The sequence below is a fragment of the Notothenia rossii genome (assembly GCF_949606895.1).
Source record: "Notothenia rossii genome assembly, chromosome: 4".
Classification (NCBI taxonomy): Eukaryota; Metazoa; Chordata; class Actinopteri; order Perciformes; family Nototheniidae; genus Notothenia; species Notothenia rossii.
Window position 1 is genome coordinate 60,677,382 of NC_136902.1, and position 23,341 is coordinate 60,700,722.

At 40.8% G+C, this 23,341-nt stretch overlaps 1 protein-coding gene across 2 annotated transcripts in view; it reads left to right on the forward strand.

The window, feature by feature from the left end:
- The window catches only part of LOC307036610 (melatonin receptor type 1B-B-like), a 133,644-nt gene that overhangs the window by 72,352 nt on the left and 37,951 nt on the right, over positions 1–23,341 (forward strand). The window contains exon 1 of one of the 2 annotated variants that reach the window (XM_079677082.1): positions 8,814–8,978. The exons of the other annotated variant lie outside the window; for it this stretch is intronic. Coding sequence (XP_079533208.1) covers positions 8,858–8,978 — 121 coding nt within the window. The 5' untranslated portion in view covers positions 8,814–8,857. Of the gene's footprint in view, positions 1–8,813; positions 8,979–23,341 lie in introns of those variants that run through there. 2 annotated transcript variants of the gene reach the window in all.

A 23,341-nucleotide genomic window follows, 5' to 3' on the forward strand; every position in this document is an offset into this window, starting at 1 on the left:
GCAGGACTGTAATTTCCCGTGTTCAGTGAATGCAACGGAGGCAAGACACCAGACCAATCAGAGAGTTGCATGGAAATAAAAGTGTGCTTGTGTCATTCAAGCTCGCAGCTCTGTGTGTGTGCGGAAATAGCGCATTTAGTGTGTGTGAGAGAGGGGGAGAGAGAGAGGGACCGGTGCCAGCAGCAGGGACCGTGTTGTTAGCATCTGGTTAGCTAGCTGCACTAACGGACATACGGAGCTGTTTGTTCCACAACAAGCTGGAGGAGAGCTCTCCTCTCAGACTGAGAGGCTCAGGTGAGCTAAAGGACTCTCTGAGTGTTTAGATAGTTAACTTTAGTCTAAGTTATCTCAGTGGGTCTCAAACGGTTTGGTCAAAAATTATTCAAAATATTATTTCTGCGGCACACCTTCATATGAACATTATAGTTATAGAATAAAGGAAAAACAGTTATGAAATACTATATGGCAGTAAAACAAGAATACAGTTTGAAAGGGGAGTGATTTGTAAAATATCCATAAAGAAAAAGAACATCTGCTTACAGTTGTGTTTCATCTGGGTGTTGAGAGATGTATCCATAGATCTCTTAATGTTGCTCTCAATGTGCACCAGATTGATGCTTTTAACTTCAATATTTACAAATAATCTTCCCGGGGGAGCATCCCCCCGGACCCCCCTAGAGGAGGTGAGGTCCGCTCCCCACTCGTAAAAAATAGCACTTTACCCCTGCCTATATGCCGTGAGCTGATTATCGAGCCTTCATTGTAACAGTCGCGGGTTTACTGTGTGTTTGCGTGTGGGGAGTTTCTTTGTGAGTGCTCTATAGTGCCCGTAATAGTGTTCACTGGAGTCCAGCACCTCAGCACCCCCACTCAAAATACCTTCCCGCGCCTCTGCCGGCGAGCCATTTAGCTTGTTGAGTGGGCTGCTCTTCTTCCTTTGCCCAGCCAGGTCTTCACATAAGGCAGTGGATCCCACTGTCTGCATGGTGGTCCCACAGAGCTGATGAAGAGGAGATTTGCTGCATTTGTTGTTGTAAGTTTGCTCCTATACTCAGTTATGATGTTATTCATTGTGCTGAACCCCCGTTCACAGTCAGCATTGCTTGGAGACAGTGCCACTGCCATAAGCAACTTCTTCATTTTGTTGGGAATGTTTCTTCCTCCACTGGCCTTGTATTCTGTGAATCCAAGATGGGCCTATTGTTGGTTCACATGTAGGACATCACACAAAGCCCACACCTCATTATCTCCAAATCGAGGATTGTCATGGTCCCAGTTGTCAGGGTTGAGGACTGCCATTTGATTGATAAGGCTGTTATAAGCCTCTTTTCGGTTGGCTGCAACACTGGCCTGTGCTCTGTTTGCTGTGGTTGTGAAGAGTCTTTCTTTCATATTGTCTGCCACTGCTTGGATGAACTGAGCAGAGTCAATGATGGGAGACCTGCCAACTCTTAAATCCTCTCCCTTGAATTCCATCACTTCCTCTGCCTGACTGGCATCAACTGCATGTTGTCCTGGGTAGCGATTGAAACTTTCTATGCGTTTGACATAAGTCGTCATGATGTCATGGTTCTTTGGGAGTGTGGTCTTCCTGTTCTGAAGAATTTCTGACAAGTTCTTAAGTTCAGTCAGAACATCTGCCATCAGTGCAAGACTTTTCAGGAAGTTGATGGAGCACAACTTAGAAACCAGACCTTTGAATTTGGCCCTCCCTCTGCTGTCCCTTGTATCATCCTCTGATGCCTCACGGAAATGTTGTGCCAAGGCTGGATAAGACTGCCAAACTGCAGAGACTGCCCTCCATGAAGAAGCTACCCAGTGAACACTGAACACTTTTCCAATCCTCCTGAGGGCGATGTCCAGGTTGTGAGCAAATTCACTCAGCTGCCGCATGTTTTTTGGTGACTGGCTATATAATGAATATAGGCTCAATAGGTCAATCAGAATCTCAAAGTCTGTGAAAGGCTTGTTGTTCTTGGCCACATAATAGGCTGTCATGAATACCTTGGCAGTAGACTCAAACACAGACTCCTGACTACTCGCGTTCATGTTCAGAATGCCTGGAAGTCCTTTGTTCCCCCTGTCACATCCAGTGCCTGGTCAACAGCAAGCTCCAGTCTGTGATTAAGGCAGTGCCATAGTATGATGCCTGGGAAGTCATCCTGGAGCAACTTCCCAACACCTGACTTCACTCCCAGCATGACACTGGCCCCATCACTGCAAAATCCAATGAGGATTTCTCTCAGCAACTGAACAGTGAAGCCATTTTTAAGCAAGCAACCCATAATCTGTTCCTTGATATGAGCAGCAGACATACTATCCAGCTCAACCAGGTCCAACGGAAAGGCAATGGGCTCCATGTCTCCATCAACACTAGGCTTCAGGAACACAATTAGTGTTGATTTGTGCCCAACACTGGTTGACTCATCAGCCAATACTGTGATTTTGCTCTTGGTCTCTATTATCTTTTTTAGAAGTTCCTTTTTCATCTGTGATGACACATGCTCAATTATGTCAACACAGACAGTTTTGCTATGCAAAACACGCCCCAAATCAGCAGAATTTGCATGCTGCAGGTCAATCAGAATCTCAAAGTCTGTGAAAGGCTTGTTGTTCTTGGCCACATAATAGGCTGTCATGAATACCTTGGCAGTAGACTCAAACACAGACTCCTGACTACTCGCGTTCATGTTCAGAAGAATATCTTTATTTGCTGTCTGAATAATCTTGACTGCTTCATTATGTGCTGCAGAGTTCTTGTGTTCACGGATTTTTTTGCGCAGTGATGAAAGCTGGACATCCCTTGATTGACCAGCTGGGATTATCTTTCCATCAGCCCACTGAATAGTAATATTAACACCACGGGAGGCCATGACACCCAGATCCTTCACATCATGGCATGGGGTACAGCCTAGCCTTCCATTGTGAGCATACATCCATCCATTCATGTTTGAACTGTTCTTATTGTTCTTCTTTCCATATAGAAGGGTATGCAGTAGGGCTAGCATCACCTGTGGTGGCTTCTGAGGGACCTGCTGCCACTTCTTCTGGCTGAGTCTCCTCTTCCTCCCTCTGGGCCTCAACTGTTATAAATTAGAATAAAGATGTATAACTAAATTCAGCAGACAGTCAAAAATGTACAAGTCTCTGTCTTTCTTTGAATTTTCAGAATATTGGTTACATAAATTAAAATACTAAAAAAATAAAATGTATGCCACAATGTGCAGATTAAAATAGAAGATATCAAAGCAAAATATTTAATGTTAAAATAGTATGCTGTGTACATGTTGTGTTCTGAGTAAGATAGCCATTGACTATATAGAGCAGGGGTGTCCAACCTTTTTTGAACCAAGACGGCGGCAATCGTTGACGGGGGGGGGTTATTAACTATAGTTATTTGACCACAATATTTGAACACAATTACTGTTTATTTTATTTTCAACTATATTCTTCTTCTTCTTCTTCATATTACTACTACTACTACTACTATTATTATTATTGTTATTGTTTATGTAATATTTTTCACTCCCTTCTCTTTTTCAAGTGAGGGTGCATAACATTCAACTGGGACCCTTATGCACCCCGTAGAACCGGGCCTGGAGGTGGCCAAACTACGGCCCGCGGGCCACATGCGGCCCGTTGATGTGTTTAATGTGGCCCGTCCAATATTGGTATAAATGAGCCAGGGTTCCCGCTCTGATCTTAAAAAGCCTTAAAGTCTAAAATACAACGATCCAATTTTTATTTATGTTATCCCCCACTGTCCACACGCCGCGCGCGCCGCGAAAAGTCCATTCCTCCCGGGTCGTCGCAGCTGCGCGTGGACGTCGCCCCGCGCGCGGGAGAATGAGATTAAAACAACCCTCAGCCCGACTTGAATCAAGACGGAACCAAACAATGCCCCCCGGCCCGGCTGTCACATTGATACATCATTGTGGCCCCTGAGCCAAAAAGTTGGGCCACCCCTGTTGTAGGACATAAACGATAAAACAGAATATTGTTGTTCTACTTTTAGACATCTCGAGATCGACTGGGGATCGACTGGTTGGGCACCCCATATAGAGATATACAGTTTGCTAGTTAGCTAACTTATTATATTCATCATGGCCATGTTCATGTCCATTCTCTGGGCTAAATAAGCATCATCACCTGTGTCATCTGTGGGCGTTGTTTTTCAAATTTTAAGCACATTCTGAGTTTCTTCATCTCTCTCCTTTCTCTTAAACATCTGAAGAGTCGTCGTTTGCATTTTTGCTTTAATTACCACGTAGCCTAATTTTCTAGCTGTCATTCAGTCACTCCATTCTTTTCTCCTCCCGCTGTTCTGATCAAGTGGGGAAAAGCTAATATGTGACCCGCTCTATCGAAATCAGTCGGAAGTTGCAACGGCTCATTTCAAAATAAACGTGGATTTGCGTAAAAAAATAGTTTTTCGGGGTTCGGGTGTTTTGTTTGATTTTAAATAAACAAAGTCTTGGCTTTCAGAATATGAAACTTGTTTCGGCAAATTCAGATGATAAATACAACTTAGAAGCTTGTAACGGCATAATTACAAGCGGAGAACGGAGTAACTTGAGGTCACAGCAGGCATAACAGCAGCCGGTGTTTCTCGTTAGTGTTTTCCCCGGGACACAAACACAATACGCACAAATGCAAAAATACACAAACTCACACACGTATACACAAACACACACACACACTCGCGAGCTTCCCCCAGACCAGTAATTCAAACCAAAATATCTGCCCTTCGTAGTATAAATTCCACGGGTGGAGCTGTCAATTCTTCCTGGTCCTCCGGACCGCCTGGAAATCTCTTACCGGTACTAAGGACCGGGTAGGACCGGCACACTTTCAACACTGGATATGCAACAGCTGCTGTATGAGACAAACAGAGATAGAGAGACAGATTGTAAGATTGAGATGGATAGATCAAGAAATAGATAATGAATGATAGAAAAAGATAGAGACAATAACTATAAGAAATCTAGGTAGATAGACAGAGAGATAGGTTGAGTTTGGCTCTTAAAAGTGCCGTTGGTTTTATGATGGTGTAGATCAGTGTATGGGTTTGTGGTGTGGGTACGGGAGCTGCAGGAGAGAACAGAAAAAGTGAATTATGTAGTGAAACTAGTTTTTTTAAATGCACATTGTGACGGTTTAACTACTTTAGACAGACTGAGTTCATTTACGTGTTTCCTGTTTCATACGCGTAACAAGCACATGGACGTGAACTATGCCCCTCCCCCCAAACATATATTAAAATGTCGGCCAGCGTTAGTACTGTCATGTGTAAAACAAAAGCGATTAAGATAATGTATAACTCACACTTTAACACCGACGTATGTAGCCGTAATTAAGACAAATATTTTTCACACACCACTTATGAGCTGATATAAATGTAGCTAAACTAGTTTAAGCTTATGTTGAACGTGAGCTAGCTAGCTAGCCGCCCGCAAGAATAATTTCACATTAATGTTGCTTTGATGATTATGGCGAAAGCATTTCTCAGACTTAGAACAGTTCAGGATGTATGATGAACCATGCGAGTAAAGGCTTAAAAAAAAGCCCCAATTATTAAATCTAAGCAAAACATGTATCAGACTTTAGTGACCCAACTTACTTTGTCAGAGGATGGATCGCAATGCCGGTGGCAGTTTCTTTGGCCAATAGGTGGTGCTCTGAATGATGTAATTTCCTGTACCGATTATACAATAAAATATTAACAAATGTCCTATATTTTGACACGATAACTCTTTAATAACCTAAGTAGCCTACGGACAAAAACAAAAAAGTATATATTGCCTTATAAAATGCAGAAAAGTTTAAACATCTAACATGATGATAATAAATAAAAAATAATGATATCTTAAACCAAAATAAATAAAATGGAAAATTAAACGACAACAACAATTTAACATAAATAAAAAAAGGATTAAAACAAGGATAAGTTTGACTCAATGTTGTGTAAAGTACCCGTTATGGTTAAAAAAATAAATGTGTATTTTAATTTTTTGAAAATAATACAGCTTCCAGCTTCCCGAGATACGAAGAGGAGACACGAACAATTCTTCCACTTGAAATGCGTTTAAACTGTGTCAGAGAGATGTTTAATCGGTTCATTTTAATTGGTTAATAATTGGTGTTTAATACTGGCAACTTCTAATTGTTGGGGGGGGGCGGCGTTCGATCCAGTTTCGATTCCGTAACCTTGGCGCACTGCCACTCCAACATCCAATCCCGACTTGAAGTTTAATCACGGGGACTGTAGTCCTAAACGATAGCTGGGGATTATGGGTAGTGTAGTGTCTTCGGCCATCCTAAACTCGATGATGCTCGAAATGTCCCTTATAGGCCTACGTCTGTTTCCGGTTATTTTTATTTTGAAATTCGGTTCCTGAAGGACGGCAAAAAAGCCAGAGATTATAGAATTAAACAAATAAATAAAAACAAGGATTATTGTGTGTTATTGTTGACTAAATAACAGTGTGTTATTTTGAAAAGAATAACAAATTAGAAGGAAAAATGAGCCCCATTTATTTTCCTCACAGACAGCAACAAAAGTCTGAAATGATACGATTTTAAATAAAAGCAATAATCGTGGCTTGATATTGAGTAAGAAAATGTTTTTATGAACCACACAGCTTCCGGTCTTCCTATAACACGTAATGCCGTGAGACTACCAACAGAAATACATTGCTTTTAAAATCGTGCTGTGCAACACGAAAAAAAAGGGGAAAGACTACCAATAGAAATACATTGCTTTTAAAATCGTGCTGTGCAACACGAAAAAAAGGGGAAATCGTGTTGGTGAACACGAAATGCCATGAGACTGGGTTGGCCATGCATATACATGAAGCTGCCGAAGCTTCCCCCCCAAGGGGTGCTTTTAATTTCAATAACTTTTGCATCCTTTATCCTCCCTTCACCTTGAAATGTTTCCCCCTCCACCTTCATTGAGGATCCAATACCTTATTTTCTCCAGCAGTGAGGAGATAGGAAGGAACCGTGAGCTGTAGAATTAAAATGGAGTATTTGACATATGTCTTGTATCAAGTGGCGTGACATTTAAATGCCACATCAACCCACGTGAATAACAGCATGTTAAAAGTAACAGACATTGTTTAAAGCAGGCTTTACAAGATTAGCGGCGCAATGGCTCTTCACTGGCTGTGCTCTCGTTTTTATATGGAGAGCGGTGCCTCCCAACTAGCCGGAGCCGCTACCCTCTGCTCGAAGTTGTCAAGATGGCAAATTCTGATGCTCTGTCCTATGGAGTCAGATTTGGGTCAATATTCTAGCGCGCAAAACAAGATACTCACGAGCGGAAAATCTGTTTTTACCACCAAGCCCCCAGGAAGTGCGCCGGACTCAGATGAAAATATTCCTGCTGGCCAAACGGCGGTACTACACTTCCGTTTGGTTGCCAGGCCCGGAAACACTTTTTCCCATTGACTTACATGGGGAAAGAATGGTCTGTAAATCGTTGATAATTTTTTTTAAACTAAATAAACTACCCAGTATGAACACTTTTATAGCCCTTATTAAAAACATTCGTTCCTCAAGTTGTAAAAATGTGCTAATAACGTTATTCTGAGAGTTATTCCCCTCTGCATTATGAACGTGCATCTAACCCACGGGAACGCGCCGCCCGGCACGTTCATGTGATGTGACGTGGTCAGTACTACATGAGTTTTACCTTTACCCATGGATGCACAATAAGAACGGACCCATATCGCCTTACTGCCAGCCCACGGAGCTGTAATAATGGATATATTGCACATGTTTGCTGTAATTCATCATTTGTAAAATATTATACTACATGGGCTGTATGATGTAAATCTTTTATTAAATAAAGTTAATATTACTGACGTAGATTTAACGTCCCTGTAGCTTCTTATTGCACTTGCAATATACCATTAAAGGAGTTGAACGTTGCTGTTTGCTATTACTACTACGCATGGATAAACTAGAGTTTACAACCTTTGCATGTGGGCACAACACGTTTTGACCCAGATATGATATCGCCCGAGGAAGTCGTCATACTTATAGATATATAAATATATATGTGTCAAAGCTCTAATCAAATTAACAGTTGTATTAATTATACTTGTATATATATATATATATATATATATATATATGTTTATAGCCTGTATTGTATATTTATACACACAAATGAACAACCTTGTATGTGAAATAACAAGTTGTATTGTAGTGTTTATTTTAGTGTTGTTTTATGCTTATCCACATTTTGATTTCAGAGCACAGGAGAATGCTGGGCACAACATAAAGCTCAACAGTGAAGCTGGCAATGCTGAACAAAACCATGTAGAGTTATAATATTTATTCAGCTGAAAAAGTCAAAGCTCTACAAAAATGTAATTAAAAATACATCATTTCAGGTAAAAATCAGCATTTTATATAGAAATTCACAAAAATAAGAAATGAAACCTAAAAGAGATTAACACAGTTAACACATGTATACCTCTGATGGCTGGCATAGGTGGAACAAATAGTGACAACAAATGTAAATTTATATAGATTAAAAGGTTGATTGCAATTATTATATTAAAAAATCCACCAAACATGATCAACAGGAAAGCCCTCTGAAGGCATTTCATGGTTTGAAAAAAAGTTGAGGATGGGGTCAAGACAGTTCAATCAGGAGAGACTTCATTTTGTTTAAAGAACATTTATTGACACATGTCATATGATAAATGTTAAGTCTTTGGCGATTAGACCCCGATCCTGAAATCTTATATCTAAAGGGGGAAAAGCCGTGAGCATATGGGAACCTCCCGGGGTCCAGACACTGGTGATGATGATGCTGAAGATCTGGATTTGATGAGGAGATGGGATGAAGAGGAGGTGTGATGAGGTCTTTGGATTAGCTCTCCTGGCTCTGGATATGATGAACGGAGGTGGGTGGAGAGGAGGCGGGCGGCAGCATGAACACCTGCAATCACAGCTGACTGCAGGTGAGAGGAGAACCATTTTAAAGTTTGGCTGTAGCATTGGTGATTGGCTGTTGGAGAATGAGGTGAATGTAATAGGTTAAAGACAGCGCCCGTGATGAGCTGATTATAAGCAGCTGCGGAGCCAGCTGGCAGACGCTGGACAGTGGCAAACCAACAGATGAAACAGGAATCCATTTGAGAGGCTATGTGGAAAAGGATAACAAATAATGTCAGAAAGACATGAACATATTTAACCACTATCATTCAATTCTGTAATTGCAGATTTGTTAGCATGATATTTCCAACATAAATGGCCTGTCCCACTCACCACGTCAAGGTCAAGGTGCAGGCCACGAGTGAGGGCACAACAACGATCAAAAACAGTACATAAACACGAGACAACACTTACATACATATAAATAACTTACATATACAATGAACAACTAACTTTTAACAAATACAATGTTTGGGTAGTTATTTGAATACATTGAATACATTGAACACTTTGAATACATTGAACACATTGAATACATTGAATACATTTAACATAAATAACACAATTGAAATGTACAATAACTAAACCCTTAACTACATACACTATACATCTCCAGTGTGGCAATATTTCAGCAAGATTTGGTATCAGATATGAAAAAAAAAACTGACCTGTTGAGAGTTTTGCATGTCCATGTTCAGTACAGACTTGTGCCACATTAAGCGTACTCCAAGTAGTATGTTGAACACAGACTTGCAAACAAAATACACCAAATTGGTCAGTTACAGTTGAAGGTACAGATACAACATAATTAATATTGGCTAGAAAGAAGCTTGGGATGTTGCTGTTGACTTTCACATAAATCGTTCCACTGTTGAAAACCATGTGTTGCTGTTGCGTTTCTTAACAATAAATAAACAGAGGACTGTGACATACATTCAAATCCACATATAGAAGGAAGAATAAATATGTTTACTTACAACAGTCATAAGGAAAAGAAACAGGTACAGAGCTCATACACATATAGAAGAAGATATAGAATAAATATGTTTACTTACAACAGTCATAAGGAAAAGAAAACACGTACAGAGCTACTAAGAGCTAATTACTAGCTAGCCGCTAGCTGCTAACTGCCGCGGCCGCCTCGTTAATTAGACCCTCCAGAAAAACGCGGGCCAAAATCCTTAATTATGCGGGCTAAAATCATTGATTATGCGGGCTAAAATCCTTGATTATGCGATAAAAATGCGGGGTTTTTATGTGATTTTATGCGGGAAAATTGCGGGAAGTTGCGTAATATGCGGAAAGTTGGGAAATATGCGAACAGTTGTGAAATATGCGGGAAGCGGAAAAAATGTGATTATTCTCCCTCTTTTCATTTACTCGTTCGTTATCTGACCAGCTTCAATATTGTAGGCTACTCACCTCGTTTCTTGCAACCCTCGAAAGGGTTTTGGAGGTTGAAGCCTCTGTGAGCGTGAGTTGCTTGGCTTTCTTGTCCGCAGCAGAAACCATTTTTGAATGTTTGAGCGAATCGAAGTGGGTATTCACAGTCGATTTCCTTTTATGCTCCAACACACAGTTGCACGGGGTACAGAACAGTTTCCCCCCACTTTCGTGCAAGACATTGGGGTACTGCTTTGCCCGGTCTTTAGCAGAAATGTTCGTGGGTAAATGTGATGGATTCGATTTGTTCATCTTGGTGTGTGAATTCCACACCTTCACACGACGGTGTTTGCCTTCTGTGATGCGCGGGCTGATGACGTTGCGTCATCATCACTACTCGTCAAGACGAGTTAACTTTTTTATTTTATTTTCTCAACTTTGTGTGGAAAAATGTGGGGATTATGCGGCCTTTTGATAAATATGCGGACTTTTAAAAATCTGCGGCATTTTGCTGATTATGCGGGAAATTCTGCGATCCCAGAATCGCGTTTTTCTGGAGGGTCTAGTTAATATCAAACTCCGGCCCAATCCCAAACCACTCCCTCGAACCTACCCCTCCGTGACGGAGTGAACTTCGTCTGTAGCCACACTCGCAGCTCAACGAGGCTCCCTCCTGTCAGATGGAGGGAGTAAATACAGCGGCAAGCTTTGGGACGGCCTCCCCTCTCTCCGGCAGAAACAGCAAATGCCGTAACTGTATGTAACAACTGTTTCAAATCAGCATCTCCTAGACAAAAAATGTAAATTAATAACTCAAATAAAACTCCAAACATATTTCATTGTGTTACTTTTTCGTAAAGCTCTTTTAGTTTTAAACCTGATGTTTATAAGCTTCTTAGTTTTTGCAACAGTCTGTAAATATACACAACTTTATAATAAAATGCACACATTTACCTTTTTCTAGACTAAACACAGGTATGATCCTAAGTTAAAACATATGAGGCTATCATGAGGTTGTTAACATCGCAATTTATCAGTGGATGTTTGCTTGAACTACTTGTAAACAGCTTGTTTCCTGACGGACACACACCGCGTGACTCCGGTCAGGTAGAGACCGGTCTCAAGTCAGCACCGCTGCAGACTCGCTGTTTGAGGGCTTGATAGCCCACTCCCCCTTCCACACCGCTCCACACTCGTTGGTTTGGAACAGCCCTCAATATGGTGGACCCTCCCCGTGAACGCGCAAACGGAGGGGTAGGGTGTAGGGGTAGGGTGTAGGGGGCGGTTTGGGAATGGGCCTCCATCATATAACAATCCAGTGCCATGCTGTCATGAACGTGCGGTGCTGTTACGTATACGCAAATTGACGCGCTTGATGTGAACGAGCAGTTTGGGGGCATGGTTAAAGTTGCGCATGTGCTATGAGCGCACATACGGGTACTTCTCAGGCATGCCGGGTAATCTGTGACGTTAGACGGGCAGAATTTGGTCTGACTCCCGATAGTAGACGGAGATTGGAGTGAACGTTGACGTGAGTGCGAGATTGAGAGCAGCTGGTGGAATGGCGTCTTTGATTCCTGGAGAGGAGGATATGGAAAGTGCATCTGAAGGAGAAGGAGGGTGGAATGAAGTAAGGAAAAAGTCTTCAAGAAAGAAGATAGACTTGTCAAGTGACGGTCTTAGTGAATCTGATTCGCAGAATGAATTGAAGAAAGTAAAGAAAAGGATTGACAATGAAGAGTGGAAAGTGATCTTGGAGTTTGGTGAGCAATCCGCAGCTAAGCTACATCCAGTGGCCTTGACTAAAGCGATTCACAAAGAAATTGAATCGATAAAGCAAACAAGATTTCTGAGCAATGGACGGATGTTGGTTGAATTGATGAATGCAAAACAACAGGAAAAGTTACTGAAAATGAAGACCCTGAATGAAGTTCGAATTAAATGCCATGCTCCTGGAGCAAATCGGAAAATACTTGGAGTTATCAGTGGAGTTCCCATAGAAATCGGCATAGAAGAACTCAAGAAAGAAATTAAAGGGGGAAAAGTGTCTGTAGTTAAAGTCCATGTAATGTCCAAAATAAATGTTATTCTGTGTTAATAAATCGCTTCATCACTTTCCACTGTTTCATTTGACATATCAACATCAATGATTCTTTCCATAAATAGCCCCCAAATAACATGAAATGTGTGCCACTTTCCCGTGTTATTCCGCTCCGGTAGCGAAAAGCTTGCCAGCCATTAACCCAGCTGTGTGACGTCACACGTGGCAAACACCAGCCTCGTCTGGATTGTTTGTTTTGTATCCTTCCGCTATTTTCGCTCAACATATGTGTAACCGGACCTCGCTAAAAAAAATTTATCTAACAATTCATGATGGGGAAGCGATGTGTAGTTGTGAGCTGTGAATGTTTCCTGATTGCTATAAACATTGATCATGGGTGCTGGAAGATTGTGCACAAAACTCGGGTCAGAATTAAGTTACTACAGGTGTTATGCCAGCTTGAGCTAAATGTCACCAGAGTACAGTGAACTTGCCTAGTGACTGAAATATATAAAAGTTGAAGTGAAATAAGTAAGGCCAAAAATGAATTACGTCTGAATATCTTTATTATTTTTACCACTTTTAATTATTTGTGGGCTCGCACATATACCAAAATAGACTAATGTACACTGCAATAAAGATAAAATGTTACAAGTGAAAAATTAACAAAAGAACCCTTTTTTATTTATCAAACAGTAAATTAATACAATCTTACAAATTTGTGATTTGGAAAATGTTGTTATATTTACATGTTTCTTTGGAAAAATAATATTGTAAATGATGTACTTTGTAAATGATTTACATCATGCGAAACCATTTTAACCAGTTCAGCTGCATGACTTATGTCAAATTACAGATTTGGCCATTGAAATCCCTGATAGCGGCCTCCCGGTTCAGGGTAAGTCTTCCGTATCTCGGTTACAGCACATGCAGGCAGCGGGACTCAGATTTTTGGGCCGAGTACACCCCAGCACCAACGTACAAACTGTCGATAAGCTGTACAGGACTGTCTCAGAAAATTAGAATATTGTGATAAAGTTCTTTATTTTCTGTAATGCAATTAAAAAAACAAAAATGTCATACATTCTGGATTCATTACAAATCAACTGAAATATTGCAAGCCTTTTATTATTTTAATATTGCTGATTATGGCATACAGCTTAAGAAAACTCAAAAATCCTATCTCAAAAAATTAGAATAGTTCCTCAGACCAAGTAAAAAAAAAAGATTTATAACAGCAAAACACAATCAAACATTTGAAAATGTCCATTAATGCACTCAGTACTTGGTTGGGAATCCTTTTGCACGGATTACTGCATCAATGCGGCGTGGCATGGAGGCAATCAGCCTGTGGCATTGCTGAGGTGTTATGGATGCCCAGGATGCTTCAATAGCGGCCTTTAGCTCATTAGCATTGTTGGGTCTGGTGTCTTTCAGCTTCTTCTTCACAATACCCCACATATTCTCTATGGGGTTCAGGTCAGGGGAATTTGCAGGCCAATCGAGGACAGTAATGCCATGGTCAGTACACCAGTTACTGGTGGTTTTGGCACTGTGGGCAGGTGCCAGATCATGCTGGAAAATGAATTCCTCATCTCCATAGAGCTTTTCAGCAGACGGAAGCATGTAGTGCTCTAAAATCTCTTGGTACACAGCTGCATTTACTCTGGGCTTGATGAAACACAGTGGACCAACACCAGCAGCTGACATGGCTCCCCAAACCATCGCTGACTGTGGGAACTTCACACTGGATTTCAAGCAACTTGGATTTTGCTCCTCTCCAGCCTTTCTCCAGACTCTGGCGCCTTGACTTCCAAATGAAATACAAAACTTGCTTTCGTCTGAAAAGAGGACTTTGGACCACTGTGCAACTGTCCAGTGCTTCTTTTCCTTAGCCCAAGTCAGACGCCTCTTCCGTTGTCTTGAGTTCAGAAGTGGCTTGACCATGGGAATACGGCTATTGTAGCCCATTTCCCGGACACGTCTGTGAACAGTGACTTTTGATACCTGGACTCCAGCTTCAGTCCACTGTCTTTGAAGCTCCCCCAAATTCTGGAAGCGACTCTTCTTCACAATGCTGTTAAGGCTGCGGTCATCTCTCTTGGTTGTGCAGCGTTTCCTGCCACATTTCCCCCTTCCAACAGACTTTTTGTGGATGTGCTTTGAAACTGCACTCTGTGAACAGCTTGCTCTTTGAGAAATTTCTTTTTGTGTCTTACCCTCCTGATGGAGGGTGTCAATGACGGTCCTCTGGACAGCAGTCAGATCAGCAGTCTTCCCCATACTTGTGATTTAGTTTACTGAACCAAGCTGAGTGTTTTTCAAGGCTCAGGAAACCCTTGCAGGTGTTTCGAGTTAATTAGACGATTCAAGTGATTCGTTGAACACCCTACTAGTATACTTTTTCATGATATTCTAATATTTAGAGATAGGATATTTGAGTTTTCTTAAGCTGTATGCCATAATCAGCAATATTAAAATAATAAAAGGCTTGCAATATTTCAGTTGATTTGTAATGAATCCAGAATGTATGACATTTTTGTTTTTTTTAATTGCATTACAGAAAATAAAGAACTTTATCACAATATTCTAATTTTCTGAGACAGTCCTGTATATCGATACTTCCTAATGAAAAAAAAGTATACAGATTATAAATATATTTGGAGAAAAATAAAATGTTATGTAGTACTATTATGTAGCAATGGTTACAAATTGGCTTATAACATGATATTTGTATTTTACTTGTACAAAATAAATATGAGGTTATACATGACTGCTTGACAGAATCATAGACCTCTTATATATTTCCTCACATGTGTAGTTGTTTCTTTTCCCAAGCATACATTGAACTTGCATACACAGAAAAAATAAAAGCCAAGCTGTTTTTGACTGCTTGAAAGAGTTTAATGGTATCTTTAAAAGTGTACCATATCTGTAGCGACTAAAAGTATTATATGAAAGCAAAGCTGCAATAGGCAGTTGGGTCAATCAATATTTACTTACTGGTGTAGTGGGCCATCAACTGCTCTGTGTTGTTGTTTGTATTGAAGATACGCTATTTTCAGTGTCCAAACACTGAGACAGCCTTCTCTAAAGCCTGGGTGGCTAATAATGCACCTTGGTTTCTCGTCGGTGTCTTCTATCTGGCAGAGTCCTGCACGGGTCTGATTTTCAAGACCCGCTCACGCCCCGCACCCGTGACGTGCAGTACCGAACCCGCCCCGCTACCCGCACATATTGCCAATTAGTTCCGCAACCCGACCCGACCCGCCGGCACATGATCCGCAGCCCGACCCGAACCCGCATATATATAAGCAGTGACAACGTGCAATTATTAACACACGCAGTTGCATATTTGGCTCAAAAAGCCTGGGATGTTGTTTATTTTCTCCATCTAGGATGACACCAAAAGCCTCCCAGACGTTGGATTTCGCTCTTGAGGAAGAGTTATTGAAAATGCTGTATTCTCCGCTATAGAGAGCTTCACCTCAGCCATTCAGAATGTGGTGCGCTCAGCAGCAGATAGATGCACTGCAGAGGTTATGATTATGCTCGGTACCGCGGAGGAGAGGTCTGAGGATTTAAACATTAAACTAAATTATTATTGTTTAAATATATTTATTATGCAACACCCGCAACCGGACCCGCATCATTTTTGTTTTACCCAGAAGCGAACCCGGAAAAAAGCGTTTGAAAAAATACCAATCGCAAATCACCTTTTTTGCGGGTCACCCGTCGGGTACCCGCGGATACCCGACCCGATGCAGGACTCTGCTATCTGGTCAGTAGGTTGCAAACTGTCTATTTGTTCCATCACCTGCCAGATCTCTCTGCAGCATACACATTCATCTGCAGTGGGCATGCTTTCACAGCATTGACATGTACACCTGAATATTGTACATAACATTAAAAAACAAAACAATATCTGCCGGACGTGTGAGGAACAGATGACAAATTAAGATCGACATTTAGTGCAGGTCAAATTAAATAAAACAGAATTTACCATTCAGTATTGCCGACTCGAGTCTCGCCGGCTGCGGAATCCACTTCTCTTTCACAAGTTTCTGCGTCGTTGTTCGATTGCTGGGCAGGAGGCTCGTACTTATAAGGCAAGATGCCTTGAAGTGAAAGGCTAGCTGGTTCACTCTCTACTTCTGTAACTGAATCCAGATAACCCACCGAATCTGAGCTTGAATGATCGCTGTCGCTGTCGCTGTCTGAAGTTATCGCGGTGCTTGCCATTTGGACTGATTTGATCAAATGGCAATGTTTGCCACGTGTGACGTCACCGCTCGTTCGGGAGTGATCGGGGGCGTACTCGGCAAACTTCGGAACCAACATCGGTTTTTAACGTATATGTCATTTAATTATGACGAAACTTTAAACATTTTTATTTATTTTTATTCTGGTGATATCTAAACTACATGTTAAAAAACACCTGTGTTAGATGCATTACATGGCCTTTAAGCGTCTTCCTACTAGGTATCAGGGTAAGATAGTGGATAGTTTGTCTGTTCTTCTTCAGTTTGAATAAACAATACAAAAGAAGATAATGATCGGTTGCATGAGCTTTCCAGTAAGATAATTCATCCCTAAACCTCTGCGGTGCTTTAAATACCAAAGGTTGGGGCATGTGGCAGACAAGTGCAAAGCAACTAAGCCCAGGTGTCCAACATGTGCGGGGGAACATGAATATGGTAGTTGTACTGCAGGTGCTAAGGTGAAATGTTGTAACTGTGGTGGGGAACATAGTGCTGCGTATCAGGGCTGCGAAGTGCAGAAAAAGGCCAAGGAGGTGCAGAGATACAAAGTGCAAAATAAAGTCTCATATGCTGAAGCAACAGAAAAGGTTTGACTTAACATAGCTAGGAAATCCCAAGTAGCATCAAGTATGTTCTCTTCAAAATATTTTCCCAAACTACCACAGGCAAAGGAAAGCTCCACAAAGTGTTCCCATAAGTGTGTGATAGGAGAGGATGCATTGATTATTAATAAGTACAAGTTTGTGGCCTTTATTGGAAAAGTGGTGAATGTTGCTTTACAACAGACAAAAAAGAGGTCAAGACTGAAAACAATAGTGGAAGCAGCAGGTGAATTTTTGGGGATAAAGGATATAACTGTTGAAATGATACATGAAATGCTAGCCACCAATAATGATGATTCACAGATTAGTGAGTAGATTAATGGTTTTTCTCATTCTGCAATGGAATGCTAGAAGCCTTATTGCAAATGGACAAGAATTCAAGACCTATATATATCAGTTAAAAGAAAAACCAGACGTTATTTGTATTCAAGAAACATGGCTGAAGACTCATTTGGACTTCATAATTGGGGGATATACTGCTATAAGACAAGATAGAAATGATGGCCAGGGAGGGGGATGTGCAATCTTTATCAGAGAAGTCATGTCTTATAGTAAGCTAACTTTTAAGAACAGTCATGATTTAGAAATAGTGGGTGTAGAAGTTTGGATTAATAAAAGGAAAATTAGTGTCCTGAATTTTTATAATCCATGTAATAAACTCAGAATAGAGGAATTAGACAGTCTTTGCCAAGGAAATGAAATAATATGGTGTGGTGATTGTAATGCACATAATACAATGTGGGGAGGGAGATCAACAGATTACAATGGACAGGTGGTGGAGGATTTAATGGAGGCAAAGGAATTAGTTTGTTTAAATAATGGGCAAGGTACAAGGATCAATTTTAGAGATGGAACAGAGTCTGCGATCGACCTAACTCTTATAACAAGTGAATTAGCTTCTGGTAGCAGTTGGGAAGTATTGATAAATAACAGTATTGGGAGTGATCATCTTCCGATTATAATCAAGTTTGATATAAATCATGTGGTTGAGCTAGACGGTATCATGAGATGGACTTTTTCTAAAGCAAATTGGGAGATGTTTGCTAAATTGTGCGATAATGAATTGGATCAGATTGATATGGCAGAAAGTATTGATGAAATAAATGAGCAATTTACTTCAAATATAATTAAAAGCGCTAATCAAACTATTGGGAATAAAACAGGCAAACTTGGTAAATGTGTTAAGATGGTACCGTGGTGGAACAAAGACTGTAATGATGCAATCCGAAACAAAATCAGGCTGTTTGGAAAGCTAAGAAAGACACATTCATTACATAATTTATTAGAATATAAAAAGGCACAGGCTCAGGTAAAGAACATTGTTAAAAGAGCTAAAAGGGAGTGTTGGAGAGGATTCTGTTCAAGTATTGGGAGAACTACACCATTAGATAAAGTATGGGGAATGATTAAGAAGATGAGGGGAATAAGACAGCAGAGTAACCTGCCAGTGTTAGAGAATGGAGGGGAAATTGCCACTGGTGCTATGGAGAAGGCAGAAATTCTAGCTAAAAATTGTCAAAGTTCATTCTTCGGAAAATTTGACAGAAGAAGGTAAGATCAGGAGGCAGGAAGTGTTAGATGAACATCCTAATGTATATGAAGAAAGACATTCATCGCAGAGTGTTGTAAATATACCTTTTTCTATTCAAGAGCTGAGAAGAGCACTAAGTAACTGTAAAATGACTGCTCCTGGGAAAGATAATGTATGTTATATAATGTTGACCAAATTAAGTGATTTTGCATTAGGAAAGCTGCTGGAGATGTACAATAAGATCTGGGAGAAAGGGAAGCTGCCAATAATATGGAAAAAGTCTGTCATTATTCCTATTAGAAAACCTGGGAAAGATCCAACCAGTCCAAGCAGTTATAGACCTATAGCTCTGACATCGCACTTGTGTAAAGTTATGGAAAGAATGATAACAGAAAGGCTAACATACTACATTGAGAAAAATGAACTAATGACTCCTTATCAGACTGGGTTTAGAAGAGGGCGGAGTACTTTAGATCCACTGCTGTGCCTGGAGTCTGAAGTCAGGAAAGCCCAAGCGAACAAGGAGTGTGTTGTAGCTGTATTCTTTGATGTGGAAAAAGCTTACGATATGATGTGGAAGGAAGGATTATTAATAAAACTGGACATTATGGGTCTGGGAGGTAATGTATATAATTGGATTATGGATTATGGAGTCCGAGTTGGCAATTCATATTCTCGAAGGCATGAAGTTGAAAATGGAACCCCGCAGGGGAGTGTCATCAGTCCTCTTTTATTTTCTATTATGATCAATGATATATATACACAAGTAGGATCTGATATTGGTAAGTCACTTTTTGCAGATGATGGAGCTATTTGGAAAAGGGGCAGAAATATAAAATATATTGTAGCTAAGATTCAGGAAGCCATTACGGAAATTGAAAGCTGGTCTCTGACATGGGGGTTTAGATTGTCGGTGGAAAAAACTGAAACTTTATTTTTTACGAGGAAAAGGATAGATGAGGAGGTTAGGTTAAAACTTTATGGACAAGATCTAAAGAAAGTGAAGACATTTACATTTCTGGGAATATGGTTGGACGAGAGAGTCACATGGAGTACTCACATTGATAAAGTAGTAGATAAATGTAAAAGGGGTTTTAAAGAGCAACTTCCAGGTTAAAGACACCTGTGAATAAATGTGTAGGAAAATGATGAATACACTACATTTTCAAAAAAATATACAGAAATATACACTACAGTGACATCTGGCGTCGTTTTTGTAAGAAATGTTCACTTCCGCATAAAAAAGCCTTGGCACGTGACCTCCCGCGTGTGACGTAACATGGAGGAAACAAGGGGGAGAGCGGCCGGTGTAACGTATTAATAAACATGGCTCCCAATGCTAGTTTCGACACAGAAGACACAGAAGAAGTTGAACATGAATATTCGAATGCATATGACGGACCACAACCTTATAATTATGAGCCTGCTAGGCGTCCAAGAGACTTGGAGCAGCCAAGGATTAGAAGAAATAACGGCCATCGGAGAGAAATTGAGCTCTGGTGTGAGGAGAACCAGTGGAGAACTGGGCAGCTATCTTGGTGAGTGATCACAACATTGTGAAGTTAGCTATCATATATCAGGCTATAACTAACGTAGCATTGATAATATAGTAACGTTACTGGCAGGACTGTTGATACTGATCCATAACAGAAACTAATGCGCAAGTATCAGCCGTATCTCGCGTTACCTAATGCAACTCCACACTACGGTGCTGTGTACCGGAGGAGAGACGCGAGATACGGCTGATACTTGACGATCTGGCGGAGAAAGGTTGTGGAGCCTCTGTTGATATGCCGTTGTAAATGGCTTGATGGAAAGCAGGTGTGTAGTCGGGGGGGGGGTGCACAGCTGATTGCAGCAGGTGAGTGGAGGTTGAGTCAGGAGCCAGGAGTGACAGCCACCACGCACACACAAACAACACAGACAGGGGGAAACAAACAAATACAAAGGAGACGGCTGGAGCAGTACAGCCATCACAGCGTTACCTAATGCAACTCCACACTACGTCTTACGGTGCCGTGTACCGGAGGGGGGAGAGAGAGAGCAGCGAAGAGGGGGGGGGGGAGAGAGAAGTAATACGGTTTCCTGATAAAGCTGTGGAGAGTATGTGCTGCAGGGAGGTGGATGCACAACGCAACCAGGAACGAACGCTAGCTCCGGTCCTTTTTACTGTGGACTGGATGTCCTGACAGGCTGGTATTTGTGCAACCTGCACAAACACAATACTGCACCATGATTACTAATTAAATGGTGAAATACAATGTAAAACTACCGAAAAATACCAGCTCACTAAAACACAACCGCTCAACTCAACGCAACTACTAACTATACCCGCGGTCAGAGAGCGGAGATGTTTCCCCTTTGTTATGTAATATGACGCGTTTGACGTATGACCTTAAAAAAAAGCCGTTTTTAAGAGCAGAGCTCAAAATTGCTCCTTTCCCTCTGAATTCATGCCCTTATGTCTCGTAAAACATATCAAATCCTACATTCACTTTTTTAAATTGTAATTTTCAAGCAAGTTTAAGCATAAATGTAGAAAAAAAAAAACCTGCAAGATGCTCTTTAAATGTTATGAGGTGCTTGGCAGGCATTAAGTGGGGGGCTGATAAAGCTGCTTTGAGGAACGTATACGCAGCCTTAATAAGATCAGCCATAGAATACGGACTAATAGTGTATGGTTCAGCTGCATATTCTTCTCTTCAAAAATTAGATAGAGTCCAGGCACAAGCACTAAGGATATGCTGTGGGGCAGTCAGATCTACACCAGTGTCGGCACTTCAGGTAGAGGTCAGAGAAATACCAATTTCTTTGAGGAGAAAACTGTTAATTGTTCATTACTGGGCAAATCTACAGGGCCATAAAGATACTCACCCTACTAAACAAACTGTACAAACAAGTTGGGAAAGTAACAAAATAAAAAAAGAAAGTTTTTGTGCTTCGGAAATATGTAAGGAATTCAAAGTTAAAGAAAGGAATATTAGTCCGACGGTGTTGTTATCAGCTGTTCCACCATGGTTGCTACCTCAACCTATAGTAGATTTATCATTATTGAAACGGTTACAATCAATGAAAAACAAAATCAATGTACAGGCTTATGTGAACACTGTTCTACATGAACAATATGGGCACTTTATTAAAATATTTACTGATGGATCCAAAAATCCAGAAAATGGTTTAACTAGTTGTGCATTTTATGTTCCTGAATTAAAAGTCAAAGTGGATAGCGTACAAGTGATCACATTGCAGTATATACAGTAGAGATGATGGCTATCTCTCTAGCACTTCAGTGGGTAGAGGAAATACAGCCAATGCGAGTGATCATTTGCTCTGACTCCATTGCAGCTCTGGAGAGTATAAACAACTTCTCTTCAAAATGTCGTCAGGATATTTTACATGAAATTTTACACATCATGTTTAGGTTAGTTCATCTGGGAATTTTTGTGCAATTTGTGTGGGTTCCAGCGCATGTGGGTATTAGAGGGAATGACGTAGTGGATCAACTGGGAAAATGTGGTTTGAAAGCAAACCAGATTGATTTTATGGTACCCATCAGTAGAGCAGAAGTCAAATCTTTTACAAAAGTGGTTATCAAGCAACAATGGCAAAAACTATGGGACAGTAACACCAAAGGAAGACATGTATTCCAGATACAAAGGGAAGTAGGAACAGGAAGCACTTGGGGGAGTACTAGAAGAGAACAGAGCATTAACAGCAGGATAAAATTGGGACACTCAGGATTAAACTCATCACTGCATCTGATTGGAAAACATCCAAATGGCAATTGTGATGGTTGCCAACAACCAGAGACAATAAATCATGTATTTTTTAGCTGCCCGGATTATAACAGACAAAGATTCATTCTGAAAACTGCACTGGAACAACTCAACGTCAAGGACATGGATTTCAAGTCAATATACGAAAGTAAATCAAGAAATGAAGCAAACAAGCTGTTCTTCAAATTCCTCAAAAGCACTGGTCTGAGGACAAGGATTTAGTATGAACATTTAATAACTCAACAGTAGGTGGCGATATATGCTCCAAGTGGAAGCGATTCGCCATTAAGAAGAAGAAGAAGAAGAAGAAGAAGAAGAAGAAGAAGAAGAAGAACTGTGACGTTTCGCTCTCCCGAAACTTAGGCCATTTTATCCACAGACATATAGACAAGTTTACGCGCCAAAACACGGGTAGCGCCATGACACTACACAAATGCACTTCATTTCCGCCGGAAGTCTTTTGCACAGCGTCTGTCGGTGTAAACCGATGTAAACAGTCAGACGGGCACTGGTGTAAACACAGCGATTTCGATGCTAACAGTGATGCTAGCTTGGGAACACGATTCTACTTCTTTGACTGGAGATGGCGTTACTCTCCCCAACCCGAATTCAGTGCAAAACTGGGAGGATAACATGACGACGTGGCCCAGCATAAAACCAAAATAAACTGCCTTATTTAGGTCATGCCCACAGGAGCCAACAGTTGTCTGTTGTTTACATAATGCACAATTTACATGATCTCTTTATGCTGTGCAATATATCATATGTGCCTGTACTGTTTGAGTGAAAATAAA